The sequence below is a fragment of the Scleropages formosus genome, chromosome 2 (assembly GCF_900964775.1).
Source record: "Scleropages formosus chromosome 2, fSclFor1.1, whole genome shotgun sequence".
In the NCBI taxonomy this organism is placed as follows: domain Eukaryota; kingdom Metazoa; phylum Chordata; class Actinopteri; order Osteoglossiformes; family Osteoglossidae; genus Scleropages; species Scleropages formosus.
Genome location: NC_041807.1, coordinates 29,286,754 through 29,307,472, shown reverse-complemented (window position 1 = coordinate 29,307,472; position 20,719 = coordinate 29,286,754). Strand labels below are relative to the sequence as shown.

Below are 20,719 nucleotides of genomic sequence, written 5' to 3'. Positions count from 1 at the left end.
AGAGCTTTGGTTGTAATGATACAGTTCCTAAAACATTTTTTTCCCCCAAACTGAACGCTTATGCAATGAATGTCTGGAAAAGGCTGTTGAAACAGTTATTGTACCTGTGCCATTGAAAGCCCAAGAGCACGGGTTTTTAATTGAGTCAGCGGAGTGTTCTGGAAGGCCCTTTAATTCACTGAGTGAGGCTGCTGCGCTTAAATGTATGAGCAGCGGCCCGTTTGCTCTGCAGCCGCACGCTCTGCAATGGCAATCGCCGCAGATGACCGGTACACGATCGGTGGGAAACCAGAGCACCGCTGTCCCCAGCCTGTCGCACGACTGGAACCTGCTTCTTTCGCAGATTTTGGTAGAGCCCAGGATGAGAAGAGAAGAGGAGCGGTTTAGGACTTTCCAGAACTGGCCCAGCGATGCCCCGGTCACCGCGATGGACCTGGCCAAAGCAGGCTTTTACTTCCTTGGACCCGGGGATAAAGTGCAGTGTTTCTGTTGCGGTGGAGTGTTGAGGTACTGGGTTCACGGAGACAGTCCGCTGGGTGAGCACAAGAGACACTTCCCCACGTGTCGTTTCGTGCTGGGTAGGGACGTGGGAAATACCCAGTGTCTCCCCACGCCGGGATCTTCCGATTCCGTGGATGGGCAGCTCCTGAGTCAGATGCAGAGAATGACCGTGGACGACCAGGTTCTCGCAGGACAAGCCGCAGTGTATCCAGAGATGGAAGCAGAGGAGTCTCGGATTACAACTTTCCATAACTGGCCCACCGGTTCCTCCGTACAGCCAGATGTTCTTGCTAGAGCCGGTTTCTTTTACACTGGTACGACCTTATTCCATATTTGCGCCTCTTGTCAAATGATAATCAGTTGACACACTGTCTGTAGTGCAGTGGTCGGGGCTGTTGCCTTCTTCTGCTACTCTGAGGTTTCTCACAACCCCATGATTCCTGCTGTGGTCAGTCGTGCCCTTCATCAGCGTACTTATCCCCCAGTTATTTATTGCAGCAGCATGGTGTTTTACGGGAGCAACTAGTCCTACATTTGATAAGCGTAGGAAGTCGTCTTTGAGAGGAAATGCGTCCGCTAAATGATTGTAAAAGCGATTACCCGGCGTATCACAATTTACAACATGCAGCTCAAGACAAGAAGAGTTTGAAACTACGTGGTACTATTTTCTGAACTGAAACAAACTGCAGACGTCGCGATCTCGGTGTGAACACCGGGGAAACGGATGAAACCACACAGAAAATAGCTCCATGAAATATTATAATAGCTCCACGCCACAGGTCTAACAATGGACGCGCAGAGTCATGCAGTTGTGGGTAGAAAAAGCTGGACGTAACTAGACCCGATCTTGCTGGCTTTTGTCTCCGAAGCGCAAGTGGCTACGATAAGGTACAGGTAGTTGCAGTATCATGTTTGTGCTCAGGTGTATAAAGATCTCACACTGTTGTTACAGACGCATAAATATTGAATATTAAATATTTGGTTAATAAGCATCTGAAGATGTTGCCGATGAGCCCACCCGGCTTTAAAGCTAGAACATCATCATCACGATCGTGCCGTGAAAGCTCGAACAATCATGCGGGCAGTTTTAACGAAATATAAATCTGCTTGGACTGAATGGAAGCTACATTCTTAGAATAATGACCCCTTACTCTTGCTGACCATGGTACCATATGTTACCAGGGCATGGGGACAATGTGAAATGCTTCTACTGTGATGGCGGCCTGAGGAACTGGGAACCAGGGGATGATCCATGGCAGGAACACGCCAAGTGGTTTCCACGGTAACAAGCGAAGCGCACAGCTCAAACAAAAGTGCAGCGGCAGGTTTGCCAACACTGGTCACTCATTGGTCATTTACTGGTGCAGTTTGGCAGTGGTCATTTTTTTAGTCTTTTGTCGTCGGGTCTTTTTTAGACACCTGTTTCAAAAGCAGAACTCTGTTGCTGGTTAATTGTTGGTTAAATAAAATAATCATATAAGTACAAATGTTGTTACTGTCTTTAAGCCAAATATTAATACAGAAAAAGTTTAAGTTTAATACTTCACAAAATAGTAACAGCCACACAGTATCTTCTATTTAGGTACATATTATAGGTTACATATATACATGTATTACATTAATGCTTTGGAAAGAACTGGATTTTTATTACACTGCAATGCCAACTTTTCTTCATTTTCTCTGATTTGAGTATGTTAGCTAAATTATACGCAAACTTATTTCAGATTTCGTTTCTACTGTTAGATTCACTTAGTTACATGCCTGCAAATACAAAACCATAACTTATTCTAACCTAACTTCTGTTAGTTTTGTAACAATTACGTTAATGTCACAGTAGCATTATAATCCTGTTGTTTTCCTTTAGATGTGAGTTTTTGCTTCAGACAAGAGGACGTGAATATGTTAATAACATTCAAGATTCTTATTTCAATATTAGTGGAACTGTGGTAAGCAGTTTGTTAATGTTTTATAAATACATCCATCTGTTTTGTATTCTGCTTATTCACTTAAAGGTCAGATATATATAGGAGCTGCTTTTTACAAATGGATACATTTTAATTTTAAATATAAACATAAATAAATATAGTGCGCCATTTAAATATTTTATGTGGAAACTAAATGTTTTCCCCTAGAGTGGATTGCAAACTTCTGCTAGAGACATCAGCTCAGGACATGGTGAGTGGTCATCTAAAACTCTAGTTTAACATTTCATCCCAATTTTCTTGTCTTCTGAAGCTTCTTTTTTCATGTGTTCAGTTTTAATACAAAAAAGCAAAGTGAGGAGAAAGTATCAGGATAGTCTTACAACAGAGAAAACAGTCAATCCCGATTCAACACAATACATTTTAGTGATGAGAACATCATTCATTTACAAGAAGCAAAATCTTTGCTGTTGAGAACAATTAATATATACACTGTAAATTATTTATGTGTATTTTATTCACAGGGCTGTATTTCAACAGAAAATCTGTTCTTCTAAAACTAAATGTGGATTTTTCTGGAAATAACAGAATGGCTGCCTGTCCAGAACAAAGCATTCTGCAGCCATTTATAAATCACATTTAAAGAATTTATTGGTTGGAAACTGACCACCAGTTTAATTTGTACAAATGTCAGATGTGAAGCTGGTAGCTCTCCAGTCGTACCCAAGGGGTCCACATTGTTTTTAATTTTTTTTTTTAAAATAATTTTTCAGCAGTTCAGACAATGGATGCATGTTACTCTGTAAATACTCTCTTGTCCTAGAAATCAACATCTATATTTTTATTTATTCATTTAGCAGATGCTTTTCTCCAAAGTGACATACATGTCGTAGAGAATACAATGTGTGCATTACATTAGCAAGAAGAGAGACATAGATGCAAATGTATGAATCTTAAGTACAGTTAGTTTCTTTCCACCATAAGGATCAATGTTCATCATACGAGTGGCTGCATAAAACTTTATCAGAATATCCATGATTCCTGATCACCTTCTGAGCAATTTTGTTTTTGGAGATGCATATGAACATTTACATTACAATACAGGAGTAGCTGCGTAAAGGTTTATCTGGGCGTCATCTTTACGTTATAGTGCGTGAGTCTATTTAAATATCTAAAGTGTTTTGTATATCTCTTTCCCCAAGGACAAAGCTCATCTCATAATCAGATTGAAGCATGTTAGGGAAAGCGGCTGGTGTAGTGGTTAATTTGCAAATGGAAGGTTCCAGGTTGAAATGAAAAGTAATGTTTTGTTGTATATAAGGGGCAAATGTTAACTAATTGGCACCTCATGTGTCCATGCAGTGTTTTTACTGGATTCCTTTTAATACAATTCATCTGTCATAAAATCAATAAGGTAATCTTTCAAAAAACAAGTTAGGACATATTCTCTAGCTCTAACAATTACTTTCTGTAGGTTTTGGCTCACATAATAGCATAGTTGCTGTTTTTGAAATCAATATCAAACTCAAAAGAATTTCAAGTGTATATTTAGCTAACATACATAAACTACACTGACATGTTTTTTTGTTACAAGTTGCTCCCCCATCTTTTAAAGTCCTCTGTATTCATATACAGTGTAAGTCACCTTGGTGAATAAGGTATGTGGGCTAGTAACACTGCATAGTATCCATTGTAAGTCGCTTTAGAGAAAAGCATCTGCTAAGTGAATGAATGTCATATTCGTATTCCCAAGAGGGGTGTGCGACCACTGGAACTTCTTTTCTTTTCCCTTTCTTCATGACTGGGAGTTTTTTCTTTTCCTCTCCTCACCTGCCAGCTGGCTTACTTGCTATCTCTGTTGCTGCCATTTGTATATATTATTCATTGCTCCGCATCACTTTGCTGAGAAGAGCACTCTATAAAAATAGTGGAATTGAGATGTTTTGCTGTAGTGAGGTTCCAGCTACAGTCCCTCATCTCATTTATTTTTGTAGGTAATCTGTACGTAAGGACGAAAATACTTTATATGTTCTGACAACCACGCCTGCCTATATATTTCCCATAGACACGGTAGGCAGCCAGGACGCCGCATCTGCACTGGCATCCCCCGTGGTCCAGTCTGTTCTGCAGATGGGCTTTGAGCCCAGCATAGTGGAGAGTCTGGTCCAGACCAAGTACCTGCTGACAGGCACCCATTACTCCTCCGTGTCTGACCTGGTGACAGATGTCCTGCAGGCAGAGGAGGAGGACAGGCGGAGGTCTGAGCAGGCCCAAGGTAAGTCCTTCAGCTGCGACTGCTGCAACGTAGAGCTTTGTGGACACTCAGCTGGGATCAGTTCTCTCAGTCATGATGTCTGTGGTTGCTTCCAGAGCAGACAGCACGAGAGGATCTCATTGCAAGAGGGGACAGAACACAGACTCGCACCAGAGAAAAAGGTTGGTATTAGTGCTCAGACCTCATGTTACACTTAGAAAAATGTAGATCATGCTAAAATCTCAGTGAGCTCTTTAGATACTCAAGAATTTAATATGTACTCTGTAGCTGTGAGTTTGTCTTTCAGACAGTGCAGATAATCGATGCAGAGTGCAAATGATCGATTTTTTTCTGGTTTCCTTTGGGATTAGTACAATTCTCTCTCTGAAACCTCAATGGGAGATTGTAACACGGAATGAACTGGTTAATGTGCCCTTCTGCTGTTAGATGTGCTATGCCTACATTTATTCGTTTACATTTACTCACTTAGCAGACGCTTTTCTCCAAAACGACTTCCAATGAACTCTATTTAGTGTTATCAGCCCACACACCTTATTCGCCATGGTGACTTACACTGCTAGATACACTACTTACACCGGGTCACTCATCCATACATCAGTGGAGCACACTCTGTCACTCACACACTATGGGTGAACCTGAACATAATAATGTTTGCTTTCAGGAACTGACTAGTTAGAGTCAGAGTGATCTAGATCACCCACTGTCACCATACACCTTTTACAATAAAATCTAATCATAGGACAGTCAAAATGCTTTAATTAAACTTAAAATCATGCCTTTGTGTTGTTAGTGGTGGGGGACCTGAGCCCAGAGGAACAGCTGAGGCAACTGCAGGAGGAGCGTACCTGCAAGATCTGCATGGACAAGTTGGTATCTATTGTTTTCATCCCCTGCGGCCACCTCGTGGTTTGCACGGACTGCGCAGCCAGTTTGCGGCACTGCCCCATCTGCCGGGCAGTCATCCGGGGCAGCGTCCGTGCGTTTATGTCCTGAGGGTCCCCTTCATTCTGCCCCCCATTCTCATATTATGGAGGGCAACCAGGTTTCTTGAAAGTAACAGACTAGTATATTGCTTTTAATTTTAAGAATTTTATATCATGGATTCTCCCCTTCATGACACACATGCTGGGCGCTGTTGTGAAAATATGAACCGGAGGGTGATGCTGTACACCTTTGAATGAATAAATACTTCAGTGAAATATGTGTCACTTGGCAAATTTGCTTCTCAGCCAATACTTATAGAAAGGAAAAGTTGAAAGGACGGCAAACGAGTGCCACTGAGACTTTGTTTGTACTAGTCTTCTGGAAGCTTCTGTTTGAAATCTCACAGCTGTAGTGCACCCTGATTTTGAGACTCATCGGGAGAATGTAACTGGGGTTGACAGAGTGCTCATGTAGGCTTCCTATGCATCCATTTAATACCAAGTGACATTTTACCCCAGTGTAAAGTAAAAAAATTGTCCACACACACACACAGAGAGAGAGAGAGAGAGAGAGAGAGAGAGAGAGAGAGAGAGAGAGAGAGAGAGAAACCGCTTGTCCCGAGTGGGGTCATGGTGAACTGGAGCCTAACCCAGAAACACAGCGCGAAAGGCTGGAAGGGGAGGGGGACACACCCAGGACGGGATGCCAGTCCATCGCAAGGCACCCCAAGCAGGACTCGAACCCCAGACCCACCAGAGAGCGGGACCCGGCCAAACCCACTGCGCATTATCTGTATATGTACTAAAAATAGTGGTATAGAAAAAAATGCTGTGAAATAAGATGATCCACTGTGAGAATGTTCTTTAATTTCCAAAACCCTTACAAACACTGGTAAATCTGATATCTTTAGTTACAGTTATGTACCAGATATACATGGATCACGCAAAACTGTGCACAATTTAATGCCTATACAACAAAAGGTTAACTTATGAATTAAAAGTACACCATTTACTAGCCAACAGGATATTTACACTTTAACACATATTTAGGGAGGATCACATCACTGGGGAGACAAAATACTAGGGGCTACAGTGGAACAGCTTTATAAAAATCAAATCTAGTAGATTCGACAAACACTAATACCACCAAACGTTGTCCTGCTCTTTTTTCATACTTAAAATGTAATTCAATGTAAAACAAAACACAGGTACCAGGTAGAACATGTCATTTTTCCAGAGGACAATATTCATCAGCCCAGCACACACAGAATGGTAAATCCTCAAGATTTTAAAAGAAAGAAAACCAAATAAACTAAAAAAAAAAAAGTTGCATTTTTAAGAATGAACATAGTTTACTTTTTCCACTTGATATGTGTCTTCCAGACCCCGGTTCTTATATTTTTATGGACATTGCTATCCATTTAATACAGTTAAATTTTTTTTTTTTTTTTTTAAAAAAAAGCACACATGTAGTATTTAAGCAGTCATTTCCAAAGGAGGTATCTAGGTAGACTGCAACAGAAAGTAGATGTCAAAATAATACAGTATGTGAATGAATGAATGTAAAAGCATTTGTCATGCTAACCAATATCCACAATAGCATAAATTATAGAGATTTTTTTTTTTTTTTTTTTTTTTTTTTAAAACTACTGACAAGTCACTGGCAATGTACATGTACAAAAATAAGAATATTCCTTTAAAATAATCCTTTACATTTTCAAAGAAGATATGCAAAGTGATTACATGTTTTAATCTGTTCATCTTCCATGTGACTAGTAGTACTAGCTGTCCTCCACAACACATTTCATCATAGGCTACATTTCAAACAGGTCCTGGCAGAGAGAAGCCCGCAGGACGTCTTTGCACATGTTCGACACTAGAGGGCAGTAGTGAATCATGACAATAAAAAGCCATATCGCCCCTCTCCAGTTTAATCTTTATTTGAAATACATCAGTCCCTTGTACTTTCACAGACTCTCGTTCACTTGTTTAACACTTCACGTGGACCATAAATTCATTCATAAATACCACTGCCAACCTGTATATTTAAGTTTTCCAGAGAATGAAGCTCTTCTAGAACGTTCATCTGAAAGGACATTGTTAGCTAGACGGCATGAATAGATACTTGGATGCAATACATGAGCTGTTATTGTACAAAAGCACATACTGTAGACGAAAGATCAACATAAGGTACTGATGAGTCCATGCAGCATTCTTATTTCTAGTTTTGTCTTCCAGTTTCACACCTTAAAGAATGAGCTCATAAAATATAAAACATTCCCTTTTGTTTCAGAACTACAGTAGCTTTTTTTTTTTTAAAAAAAAAAAATCCACACATACATACCATTGTTCTACAGCTAACCTGTAAGTTCTAAGAAACAGAAATACATCATTGCATTAGACAAAAGATTTTTAAAAGTATGACAAATTTCATAAGCTCTAGAGTTCAAAAATGTTTCTCAGACAAGCTGTAGCTTGTCTAATTTTAAAATCAAGCAATCCTTTTCTAGTTCATTGCAAATGTATTTTTGACAGCGACGACTGTTTTCCATTGGGTAGCCATCTCTCGCCTTTTCTTGCACTGTCTTGGGAATGTGCATAGGTTGGGGCTGATGAAAACTCTATAACTCAGTTATCAGAACATCAGGAAGGAGCGGGGGGAACCCATTCCAAACTCAGATCAAAGTCTGTTTAGTATCCGTTACAAACATTTTTAGATCTGGCTAAAGGTGAAAGACAATAAAAAATCATGCTCTGGGCATTAAGTAACATTTATACTTTCGATCTGGAACACGGGTTTAAAAAGTCAGACTCGCCCTGCAATGATGACTCTTACTTGTAGAATTTCCTTCAGGAACATTGGAAACAACTGAACAGCTGGATTAATTAAAATATGTGTGAAAATTTCAAAGGAGTGCTTTGCATAGCCCCTATGACCTCCCTTGTGCTGGTTCTGATGTGCATTCTCAACTCGCCCACTCGCACCATCTTGGTCACCTTCTTCATTTGACCTTTCTGGAGCATCCCTCTTGGTCTATTTACGTAGACCTGAGGAACGAGGGGGACAGATTTGAATCCGAGTTACACAAAATCTTGCCGACACATACAGAGCACACTCGCAAACTCAGGCACACAGAAATCGCAATCAGACTCCCGCTGGGCGACTTATTAAAACTCACGCCCTCTTTGCAGTATTCATAACAGGAAAATAATTAGCTTCTTTTTTGAAATTGAACTGATAAAACTGTTGGAAAAGCACAGAATGCCAATGTATTCCACATAATACTTGAAAGTAAATTAAACACAATTATCTTTTGTGGTTTTTTTGAAAAGTAAATTGGAAAATTATGGTTATAGTCAAAGAAAGCCACCCTAGTCCCTTGCAAGGATGAAGTATACAAGGGTATGAATGATTTACAATTGCATTGTATCATTATAAAAGCTACATATGCCTTTATAAGGCTAACAGGTTTAGCACTTTTTCCAACAGTCATGGGTACAATGGCGAGGTCATGCTCCAGCAGGCATCGCCATGATCAGGCTCGTCACAGTTACGGCAGCCATACTGGGAGAGTCGTTCTTCTCAATTTCGTCAAAGGGCAACCCCACCCTACATCATCTGAACCCAATTCAAACTCTACAACATACTTCAAGCTTCAAGAATATTTGGATTACAACACTATTTGCAGTGCGATTTACTGCAACTGGTAAAATGATGTACAAGTGATGGTAACACTGCTCCCTTTGGAGTCCACCTGTCAAACAAGGCTGGATTCCAGGTGGCAGTTATGAGCAGGGGCTCTCAATGCCTCACAGCACTTGAAGGACACCACTGAAGTTCACTCACACAGTGCCCATTTGTTCCAGGTACAAAATCCATTTTCCATTTGGCTGACAAAATGGAAAATGGAATGGGGAGGGGGGGAGAAAAGAAAAAAAAAAAAAAAAAAAAACAAAAAAAGCACTATGCTTTATACTTCAAGGGTTGTGTGCCTGAAGTATACAGCTCAAAACACACACCATTTTCACTGGAAAGCTAGATGAGGACAGATGTCAAGTACTTACAGGTACATGGGCTTTAACAGGAGGTGGGATGGTTTCTCATTGACATGGTAGAGGGGAAAGGGGTCAAAACCACCGATAAAATCAACTGGAACCAAAAACAAATTTGAAATGAAAAAAATTAAAATTTCAAACTGAGAATAAATGATGCAGTAACACCATAACCAGTACACAAAAAGTACACAAAAGCTGAAAGACTATGTCGGGGTGTCGTGGGGTTAAAGAAAACAAGATGGATAAAAGATTAATGAAATGTTTTCTTAAATGCAAAATGTTTAATATTCATGTTTAAAGGCACATAAGGCCAAGTGGTGTTATTGCTACTGTTAAGGGGAAAAAAATACAAGAGCAGGTCAGGTATCCATTTTTCCAAATTATTCATGTCACCAAGTCATTCCAGGTTTTACTTTGCAGTTAGGACTTTTACCTACTTTGTAACAGCTGAGAAACAAAGAGGTTCCTACAGAACCAACACATCAGTTGACATGTTTCCAGTTCGCAGTATCAGATATTTAAAGTGCTCAAGCAGCAGCTGGCTGTGTACGGTATGCAGGACCAAAGATGCACTTTAGAAAGGGGTTGGCCTCACCCTTCTTCCCAAAAGGCAGTCGCATGCTGGTTAACAGGCCAACAATCAGCTGCTGCAAACAGAGTACAGTGCTTTCTACCGCGCCTTTTCCCTTTTGTCGAACTCCCAGTGGCACAGCTGATCACTTCAGAAGCCAGCTACATGACCAATGATCATATACAGCCCGAACAGTGCAGTATAACAATTAAAAAATATTTAAAAAAAAAAAAAAAAAAAGAAAATATATCACTTGAGCATTAAATTAGCATGTCAATGCAGTGACTTCTGTTCCTCAACTCAGATATCGTACTACAAAAGAAGCATGACACCTTACTTTAAATCTGTGCTTTGTGAATAGCAATTTAAATTTTAAAGTGTGGTCGCAGAGTAACTCAGCCCTGTAGAATGAGGAGGGTTATCCATTCGAGGGGTTTGACAGTGACCACTTCAGGGTTTATCTTCTATTACTTACAGTTAAGGCCTCAGCAAGGTCCATGGCTCACTTTTGTAGTGGGGGGGAAAAAAAAAATAAAATAAAAAAAAAAAAGCCAATCATAATTACCACTCTTATGGTTTTTCTCGTGGGCATTGAGCAAACTTCAGCTTCACTAAAATTGTCAGTTTGACCACTGAAAAATCTGTTGGATGACTTTTCTAAATATTTTCCAACAGTGCTGACAGGTGGCTTGAAGGTATTAATAAGGCTTTTAATTGAGCTGTTGGGTTTCTGAATGCTGGCCAGTTCTTCAGACAAGGAGGAAGGATCTGCCAAAGAGGTCAGACACTCGTAACTGGGCATAACCACACCGAAAGCCTTTCAGACCCCAATAAATGCCTGGCATTTATGTCATTTACTGCGAAGGCCAGATTGTGGAAGCCATGAGTGCAATGAAAGTCTGCACTCCCCTGCAGCATATCACCATGGGGGCCAGAGCAGGTATAGCTGAGGACCCCCAGGGACATCCCTACAATGTGAGATAGTGTCAACGTAAAGCCATTGCACAACTCCATAACCAGGGAATTTAGAATAAATTCCTATCCATGGTGCCCTGCTGCATGTTAACTGACATTTCAGCTGAAGGTGGGCAGTGGGTTGAAGGTTCCTGATTCAAATTCTGTTCTTGCTGTACTGCCCTTAACTGATGTGCTTGCCCTGAATTTCTCTGACCATACCTAGCTGTATAAATGGGGGAATCATTGTAAGGTTGCCTATTTAAAATAACAATATTATTAATAATAGGGACAGCTGGTAACGTAGTGGTTGGCGCTACTGCCTTTGGATCTAAAGGTTGCAGGTTCGATCCCCACAAGCAAGGTACTTACCCTGAAATTGTTCCAGTAGAATTACCAAGCTGTATAAATGGGTAAATAATTGTAACCTTAACATTGTAAGTTGCTTTGGAGAAAAGTGTCAGCTAAATGAATAAATAAATAATATTAGTAATAAACAACAACAGCTTAGAAGTACATGCATTTCTCACTGCTACTCTGTTTTGAGAATCTCTTTCCATGTTTGACCTGAGCAAAATTTATTCCACAATGAAAGAAAGGGGGGGGGGGGGGAATTCAATGTTGACACTAAGTTGCTTAATTAATCTCTTTTAAAACTAGTTCAGCTGTAATCCAGCACTCAGTGTCTTTTCAATGTTTCACCTTGTCAGCTGTCAGACTGAGCTGCACTACTGCAGCTTTGTATAGATATGTAGCCCAGGACATCAGTGAGAAGCATTACATTTAATGAGGCAGCAGACTATATAGCTGTACTGTACTGCCCTGCTATCTGTAGCATTCATTAGGGCAAGAGAGAAAGACTGACGGCTGAAATGTGCAGCGAAAGCCTAAAAAAAAAAAAACTGACATTATCATTCAAAACCCACTTGCAGGGCCAAAGAAAGGATTCCAGATGAAAGGAAAAAAAATTAAGTCAGCCTCAGTTAAGGCTCGGAGCTTTGGTATGGAATTTAATCTGGCACTTCAAATGAGTAAGAAAATTAACATAGGGGGTGTTACCCTTCAACTGGGCCTGATTAACATAAAGCCAGGACAACAAATCAGTGTAGCATTATCATACAAGCAGATGACAAAAGAGATTGAGAAGATATTTGAACAATCTTCATTATGAATAAAACAATTCCCATTTTTCAATGTTTATAGTTGAGCTGGTTGGTTTACTTATAAGTATCAGTAGAAACTTATGCACTCTTATTTTTGTACACTGCAAAGCTTTTAATAACAAAAATACAGCAAAAAACTTGCTTCTTTGTATTTTCTATCATTTTTGAGTGGTATGATCTCTAAAGGATTCTATGTAATGAGGGGAGGAGGTGGGATATTTTGAAGACTCGGGTGAATTTATCATCGTTTCATACAGTTCCTTAAAACTTCAAGCCTAAAAAAGAAGCTTCAGGAATGCCAGACACTGGTATCATAAACCAACTCCCACTGTGATCTTGAGGAGCGCACAGCAGTTAAACATGGAAGGAGTGGGGTTATTGGGCAGAGTCTGACCAGGGAACTGCAGTCGGAACTGGAATTTATGGAGTGTTAAGGACCACAAACAACATTAAAGCAGACATTAATATCAAAACATACAGCAAACTATTTGCCAGTCTCATGGGCTCTTAAAATTCCCACCATCACTGAATGAATATAATTACTTGTATGCAGCATTTTAACAATAATTTAAAAAAAATGTATTAATTGCATAGTTCTGAAGTTGTGCCAGTACAATCAAGAGACCGAGATTAAAACCCTTCCCTTCCTTTCCTTAATAAAAAGAGGGGAATGTTTCCCCATGCATCAAAATACGTGTCATAGTCCATACAGTCTGCTATCGTCTCCTTACCAGCTGGGCCAGAAGATCACGTCTGACCTCACAGGACTGAGTTAATGCTACTGTTTAATGTAATACCAGTGGTATGTCTGACCTTTTCATTATCAACAAACTAAGTTTAGGTTGAATTTGCCAATTAAATATAATGAATTCAGTATAACTTGTAGTAGGATTAGTAGCCTTAACTGACTAAAGCTTGTGCAGGAAAATGAGTAAATGAATGAATGAATGAATGAATGAATGAATGAATGAAATCAGCAATGGAAAAATGCCTACATATTTTCTAGCATTGAGATGAATGCACCTGCAGAGAAGTGAAAGGTATGAAGTTTGTGTTAGCCATGCTAAAGACATGTAGTTTCAAAGTAGGGGTGGGGGTGAAAGTTGCAGAACGGACAGGCCAAAGTACCCCCCCTTCAGCTGGACACCAGCCAAGTCCTTGCATACTCACAGCTGTCTTCTTCCTCAGTGAAGGCGCTGATGACATAGCAAGCGTATACAAAGCCAAGGAGCTGGAAGGAAACAAAACGAGACAGAAACCTCAGCAATAAACAAGAGAACATACATTTGGCGGGGGGGGGGCTGACCAAGGTCAAAGGACTCCACAAGTTCCCTCCATCTGTTTTTCACACTACACGTAGTAGGGTGGAAATAAAGCCCGAGCTGACCCGAATTTTATTGGCCTCAAGAAAATCAGGGTAGGGAAAATCAGGGAACCCACAAATGATATGCATTATTATGGGTTCTAGCAAAGAAAATTACCTCTGCTTCAGTTGGCAGACAAAAAATGTGCCTTTGTCTAACACAGCCTTAAAAAAAAAAAAAAAAACTGTAATAATACATAAGCAACCATTTAAATTCTGTATATCCATTGTACCGTACTGAACTATTAACTCACAGGCATCATGCTCTCGTTTTGTGAGATATTCTTATATTAGGAGTAATTTCACTGCAAGTTCTAGTAAAAGTAATTGAAAGAAATCCTGTATTAGCCCTTACTAGCACTGACTGCCTCTTTAGCGTGATGTTGCTCCAGATCTTTTCCATACATGTCACTTTGAATTCGAGTGGCAACTGAATATCTAAATGGAGATGCATATTGTATTTGCGCATACATGCATGTGAAGTGGCAGTGTGTGGGCGGGTGTTTACACACATGTCCTTCCTCTGGGGTTGGGCACTTTCACAAAAAGCCACAAAAAAATTGGAGGAGCCAATTATCCTCTTAAAACAGTTACATTATAGATGTGGAGAATTACTGTGGAAATAATGCAGATTCTAACTGACTAATGCAAAATGTCAAGAGCAAGACAGTCCACCAACAGGCAACAAAAAGGCTTCCAGATCTGCATTAAGTGGCACAGTTTGACTCCCGATTAACACACTCAACACCATGTGCCCGAGTTCCGTTGTGAAAATGCTCTCTCTACAATCCACATGAACTAATCATTACACTACGGGCATTAAATAGCACATATCCGTTTCAAAAACCTAAGATGGCAGGGCTCATCATCAGACTGACAGTCATTTAAACAGATTTCAACAAAGCTTCCCATCATTCTGGATCACTCACTCCATGTTAGAAAAAGTACACTTCAGAGAAGCAAGTTGGCTTTGGCGTTTTGGGCTTATGCAGAAAAGCTGAGCCATTATTAAAATCCAAAAAAGTTTAACTACATCAAGTAGTCTCAGACTTGTCCGTTTTCCCCCGCAGCACAGCTTAACTAAAGGAAATCTTCCCGATGGCTGCGCACGCCTCTCTGGCCAATTAGGTCTTCTAATGCAACCGGACACCACAGGAAAAGTCCGTCTCAGCTCACACCACAGAGTCATTAAGCATTTCTCTACAGTGGGTGATGAGAGAAGATCTGAACTATTATCAGAGAAACAAGCCCATGTAGATGGACGCATGCAGTCACAGTGATTATGAAACAAAAATAAGGTTAAGGTGATTAAACAACTGGCCTCAAAGCTAAAATTCTACGTTCAGATATAAGAAATACCACAACAACCGAGAAAGGCAATAAACCGTAATTGCTTTGGTTAACATAGAGCTCCGTAAAACTGCAATCCATTGTAGTCAAGGTACTTAAGATAAAGCTCACAGTGACAATAAGCAAGCAAAACTGGGGCTAAAAAGCTACAGTCTTTACCTGGTAAGATTTGCACATAAGAAAATGAAATAACCCATCTTACATACTACATGGAGCAAGTCATTAAAAAGGATCCCATTCATACATTTTACATTTTTAAAGCTTCCCAGGATAAACTGGAGTAGACAGATTGCGGCAGACGGACGGGAGATTAATGGCCTGTTCCTCTCTAATAACCTAAGTATTGGTACCAGTGGACAAAAGATCAGCACACGGCAGAGAGAAGGAAGAGGAGGCACTGGCTTTCCCTGTGGACACTTGAGGCATGGGGTATAGGTGCATGATAAATGTTCCTACAGTAAATTAAAGTAGGAATAAGGCATTATTTTGTTTTATTAATGACAAATTTAAAAATAAAAAAAAAAAAATCCACCACTAATAGTTCAATTTTCCCCATTTAGTTTAAAAAAAAAAAAAATTACCAGGAAAAAAAAATTACAAGAACTACCAGATCACCTCAAGTGGTTCAGTGAAAGTCAAAATGATAGCGCACACACCAGCAATCGTGCACTTAAATGTGCTTAACAGATGACACAAATTGTTTATTAAAAAAAAGATCATATTAAGAAATGATATTGTCATTTTAATGATCTCAATGAAGTCAACCTTCTGTAACATGAGGATCGCAGGAAACCATTGAATAGTCAGTGGTTTGGAAACACGCTGACCCAGACAGATGGCAGGGGATAAAAGCTGCCCAGTTCTACAAGCAGCTCCATCACAGCTCCACTGGGGACAGGCAGTGAGAGACACCACTGCTCCACCAGGTTAATTACTTGGCGGGGTCCACCGATGGCTCTCCTTCCCTGCAGTGACTGAAATGAGATCAACTCTGGGTAAGGAACACACTCTGAGTTATCAACATAGGGAGACATGGCTCAGCAGCTGGCATGTATACCTCTACCCTACTCCTACATATATGCCAATTAGCAACACATGCCAGAGACAACCTTCACAAACTCTGTGCATCTGCAAGCACTAAGCTGGGGGGGGGGGGGGGGGTGATGAGGATTGTGTAGTTGGGTGGTTTTCCTATAACACATAAACAGAAGGAATCTTTGAGGTAAGATAGGGAAAGGCTACAGTCTATGCAGTCTTTCAGCGTAGGCAAGCTCCTCATTCCCCACATACGGCATAAAGTTTGCTGAGTCCACTGGTCTTTTTCAGCCCATTTTGATGCATCTCCCCAGCCTACCTGATGGGATGCAGCATGGATTTAGCACTGACGGCAGGGGCAATTGAAATATTAACTTTGAAGGAAGGGAGGGGAGAGTGACCTTACTAACCTAGCATATAAATAAACAATAAGGTCATGTTTAGAATGAACGTTATAGGGTAATAAAACTACTAAAACGCTTGTTACAAATCCAGTAAGTGGCAGAAGCCACTAAATGATAACAAGACAGCATTACAACATCATTTGATAACAGAATGCAAAAAATACACAATTCTTGTCAGCATAATTTAGTAAATTTCCCTTGAAGAATGTCATTGTTAAAATAGCATAGCTCATTCCTTATTCTTCACATCTAGTACTTCATTGTAAAAGACACTACTACTTACTGAAGAGGCAAGATGTTACAAGCACATTACTAAAGTTCTGGTACTCTATCCGCTGACATACTTTTCAGATTTCTTTTTTTTTTTTTTTTTTTTTAAGTTGAGACAGTGCTGAAACCCCCTCACAGCTAATCAACAAAGTGTGGGATGGACATCCAAAAAAAAAAAAAAAAAAAAAAAAAAAAAAAAAACTGCATTGTTGAAGCACGAGTGGATCTTTTGGACACCATGGAAACTATGCTGCAACCCCCTGACAAAAAAAAAAAAAAATACCTCCACTCTGAGCCATTAAGAAAGTTCACAGAACTCCTTCCACCCCATCTTGCAGTAAAAGAACAATCCATGAAATACAATTAAAAACAAAAAAGCTAGACAGTGCTGCATTGTTATATGCAGAATCAAAACTTGAGAACATACTAGCCAAAAGCAACAATCATATGAAAGCTTTCTTCAGGGGGAGAGAGAGAGAGAGAAGCACATAGCTGAACAAGACAGCTGGGTCAGGCACCAAGTGTAGCCTGAGGGAAGGGAATGTTTCATTATAGTTCGGCAGCAATGTAAGTGCTGGAAAACCAAACTGTTGAACACGGGTGTCGAAACAGGACTGGCTTGAGGGACAATATATTCAAGCTCCATTCTCATCTTGTAAGACATCTTGCGTGTCACGTTCAACTAGGATAAATGCCTATAGATCCTTTTCCTTTCCTATTTGACATAATGAGATCATTTTCTTTCCTGAAGTACATTTTTAAGTGATTTGGACATGAACAGAATCCCTTCCCAATATTAACCTGGTAAAATGTATATTTGATTTCAAAAAATCTAAACATCCTTCTTTAATTTAAAGGCTGAAAACATAGCACTATACTTGCAGTTTTATTCCATACAACACTCTTGAAACTGTTAATCTGATTCAGGTTCAAGGGAATTCATCATACATGACATTGGCACCATAAACACTGGCTCTCATTCAGAGATGGTTTCTTCTCCTATCAACATGCTTCATCCTTTCTTCAGTGTTGTGTGAGAGTGTCATATGTTGAAGGAACACCTATTTCCAACGATGTTGGGGGGAGGGGGGGGATTAATTCTGAAAACCTTACACCCACAGTTCATCCAACACCAGGTGAAAGACAGAAAAGATACAGGACAGGAGCGAACCAAGGAAAGGGGACCATTTGAAGGTCACCATCTGTGACAAGGTCCAGGTGTGTGTCTTCTTGTGTCCTCAGAGGCCCCAGCTGAGTAATAACACACCAGGAGAAACAGATGGTCCTCTCTGGAAGAACACTATGCAGTCCAAGCTCATTAAATCATAACAAAAAAGAAAAAAAAAAAAAATCCTACAGGTAGCATTTACTAGAGCAAAGGAAACCAAATTACATGTTAAAAAGTATAAATATCACAGTAAAGTCTATAAAAAGTATAAACCCAAAATTCTGGGTTTCTTCTTCAATTACAAATTCTTGGATTTGTTAAGTAGAGGAGTCAGAATCAGGAGGCTGAGTGTTGAACACCACCTTAACCATTTCTGCCTTTAAGTTCATCTCAGCCCCCACCCTGAGCTCACATCTCTTTCCTTACCAACACTGCAGCCCCAAAGCACCCAACCAGGGCACAAACAAAAGCCATGACTTACCCACCCTCTCCATTAATCTCCTACTTCCTGACTCACATTCAAATAGAGTAACTAACTGAACTTGTTGAACTTTTTTGTGAGGCTAGATTGAAGACTACAGTGTCTCCTGGAGAACCTTTGTCAGAACATGTTTTTCTTTGTATTTTTTTGGGGAAAAAAACAATGACAGAATCTTATGTTTGGAACAGAAAATCCTCCTCTTAAACATTTCACTTCAAGCAAAAGTTTTTATGGGCTTAGTCAGTGCTGATCCTGCATATACTGTAGCTCACAAAGACATTTCAACAAACACCATTCCTGCCACAGTTGCCTTCAAGAAAATAAATGTGGTTTAATTCTGACAGTTCCCTTTTTATCCATTGAGAGCAGTTCCCACAGTGATGGTGAGAATGCTGTTGGACAATGCTATTGAGGAGGCACCGCAGGGGAGGGGGACACTCAGACGCTGTGTGAGAACAGAGTAAGAATAGTGCACTCATGTGTGGGGAGTAACTGGCCAAACTACCCTATGCCTAATCTTTCCTCTAACAGCAAAGCTTGCAACAACATGAATGCAGTGTGACCCCCCCAAGCCCCATCCATACATTCTACATTCCACCCCAAATACCAGAGCACCAGAGGCAACACACACCTCAGATAAGGGTTATTCATTGAAGGGGCGTAACAAGAAAATTAATGTTTAGTGCACCTTCCAGCAGTTTTTCCGTTGTCACTTCTGCCTGGTTTTATTATTGAACAAGGAAGGTCATGTCAGGCAAAACTTGCTCTAAACACAAGGAGAAGCTATTAAAATAGATTAACCCAATGCTACTTCTTTACGAGCATATTTTAGAGAGCAGTGGTAATATGAAAGTCATACAACAGTTGAGGTAGAACTGATTAATCCCACTATATTAAATTATAACTTGTTGACACAGCAACTTGATATTCTTCTAGTTATCTGACATACTAGCACTAAACAACAGTACAGTGTGTTGCTTTTCATTAAAGTAATATATGGACTCGAGAGCAACTCATAAGCTGCAATTCCCTGAAGGAAACCAAAACATCATGCACAAGTGAAAAACAGTTTTCTGAACCATACTGAAGAGTGCATGGAAAGCAATTCTGAAATCATTACAACCTCAGTGCTGCTGTATGCAGTGTAAAGGAAAAAGTTCAGCATTTTGAGTTTTGGCAATTTTTTTTTCCCTAAGAAAACTGTAAACTAATTAGTATGACTAACCACTTTACAATGGTCACGGTTCACTTTTAATGCAAATTCACAGAGTCCTTCATGTAGTCTGATCACATAGGGAGGGTGAAAGATGCTCTCTGGGTGCAGCTAGACTCAGGGGAGTTTGCCATCGGCTGGGGTGTACTCACAGCAATAAGAATCTGGAACGCACTGTGCAAGACCTCGATGTACTGGTACTCCAGCAAGCAGCCCATAACTGAGATGTAGGCCTGGCTGTCTGAGTTGCGTATCCCACCAAGGGGCATCTCCCTGCGCACACAGCCTGGTCCATGTTCACTCCACCATGAGTGGTGTGCTGAGATGTTAAACGTCAGGAGGTCGCTCTCCTGCAAGGATACATCAAGAGAGAGTTGGGGGGGGAAAAAAAAAAAAAAAAAAAAAAAAAAAAGCATCAGGAATACATACTGTGCTTTATGAACATACGTCAATGTGTGCTCGCTATGCACACCCAAAGAGACATGAATAAATACATTTATGTTGCTTACAACATCAGAAGGATGTGAGATAAAAATAAGTATAAACTAATCCAGGAGTCCTCAATAGATTATTCAAAAAATATTTAGAAGGATGCTAAGACTTTTCCTCAAAGACAGAAAAGTTCAGAAAGACTCTTAGGGAATACCACATCAGAGTGTAAGGCGTGTGCTTCTTTGAGTTGATACACTCATACATATTTACAGGCCAAGAGACTTTGTGCCGCTTGGCAAACAAAGACCTCAGTACCATTTTAACACATTTTCTCCAACAGTTAGTCATTCTGAAGGCCAACTGGATCGCCAGGTCATCCAGCCTCTTTAGCAAAGGAGAGCTAGCACAGTGCAGACTAAACTCTAGGCCCAGCTTCTGAGTCAACAGCACCTGCATAGATCATCAGTGCTCATGGGGTGTCAGACACACTTATCCAGCCTGGTGGATAGCCCCTGATCAATGCCAGCATACAGAGGCCAACAGCCTGAGAAAAAGTTGTCCATGTCCACAAGGTTCCAAAGAAAGAGAGCATTTAACATTGTTGGTGTTTCAAAAAGTGAGGAAGAAATAAACACAAA

At 40.2% G+C, this 20,719-nt stretch overlaps 2 protein-coding genes across 4 annotated transcripts in view; one reads left to right on the top strand and one right to left on the bottom strand.

Moving 5' to 3' along the window:
- The first annotated feature begins 224 nt into the window (after positions 1-224).
- On the top strand, positions 225-5,691 carry birc7 (baculoviral IAP repeat containing 7). Its single transcript, XM_018756621.1, has 7 exons — positions 225-815; positions 1,684-1,783; positions 2,366-2,447; positions 2,634-2,676; positions 4,489-4,698; positions 4,794-4,859; positions 5,489-5,691. Exons 1-7 carry the CDS (start codon positions 263-265, stop codon positions 5,689-5,691), a joined length of 1,257 nt encoding a protein of 418 aa, XP_018612137.1. The 5' UTR covers positions 225-262.
- A 1,721-nt stretch (positions 5,692-7,412) lies between these two features.
- LOC108936932 (sodium/potassium-transporting ATPase subunit beta-1-interacting protein 4-like) overlaps positions 7,413-20,719 on the bottom strand; it is a 35,262-nt gene continuing 21,955 nt past the window's right edge. For 2 of the 3 annotated variants that reach the window (XM_018756585.2, XM_018756586.2), the window contains exons 4-7: positions 19,802-19,999; positions 13,536-13,596; positions 9,687-9,771; positions 7,413-8,669 (exon numbers count right to left, since the gene is read on the bottom strand). In XM_018756585.2, the coding sequence (XP_018612101.1) occupies positions 8,660-8,669; positions 9,687-9,771; positions 13,536-13,596; positions 19,802-19,999 (354 nt within the window). In that variant the 3' untranslated portion in view covers positions 7,413-8,659. The remainder of the gene's footprint in view (positions 8,670-9,686; positions 9,772-13,535; positions 13,597-19,801; positions 20,000-20,719) is intronic. The other variant, XM_018756589.2, reaches the window with a different exon arrangement.

What these genes read in the sequence shown, in the direction of transcription:
- birc7 (XM_018756621.1), top strand. Translation starts at nt 263, where the DNA reads ATGACCGGTACACGATCGGTGGGAAACCAGAGCACCGCTGTCCCCAGC. An exon ending in AGCCGGTTTCTTTTACACTG is followed by an intron (nt 816 to 1,683) that starts GTACGACCTTAT and finishes ATATGTTACCAG; the next exon opens with GGCATGGGGACAATGTGAAA. An exon ending in GACTCGCACCAGAGAAAAAG is followed by an intron (nt 4,860 to 5,488) that starts GTTGGTATTAGT and finishes TTGTGTTGTTAG; the next exon opens with TGGTGGGGGACCTGAGCCCA.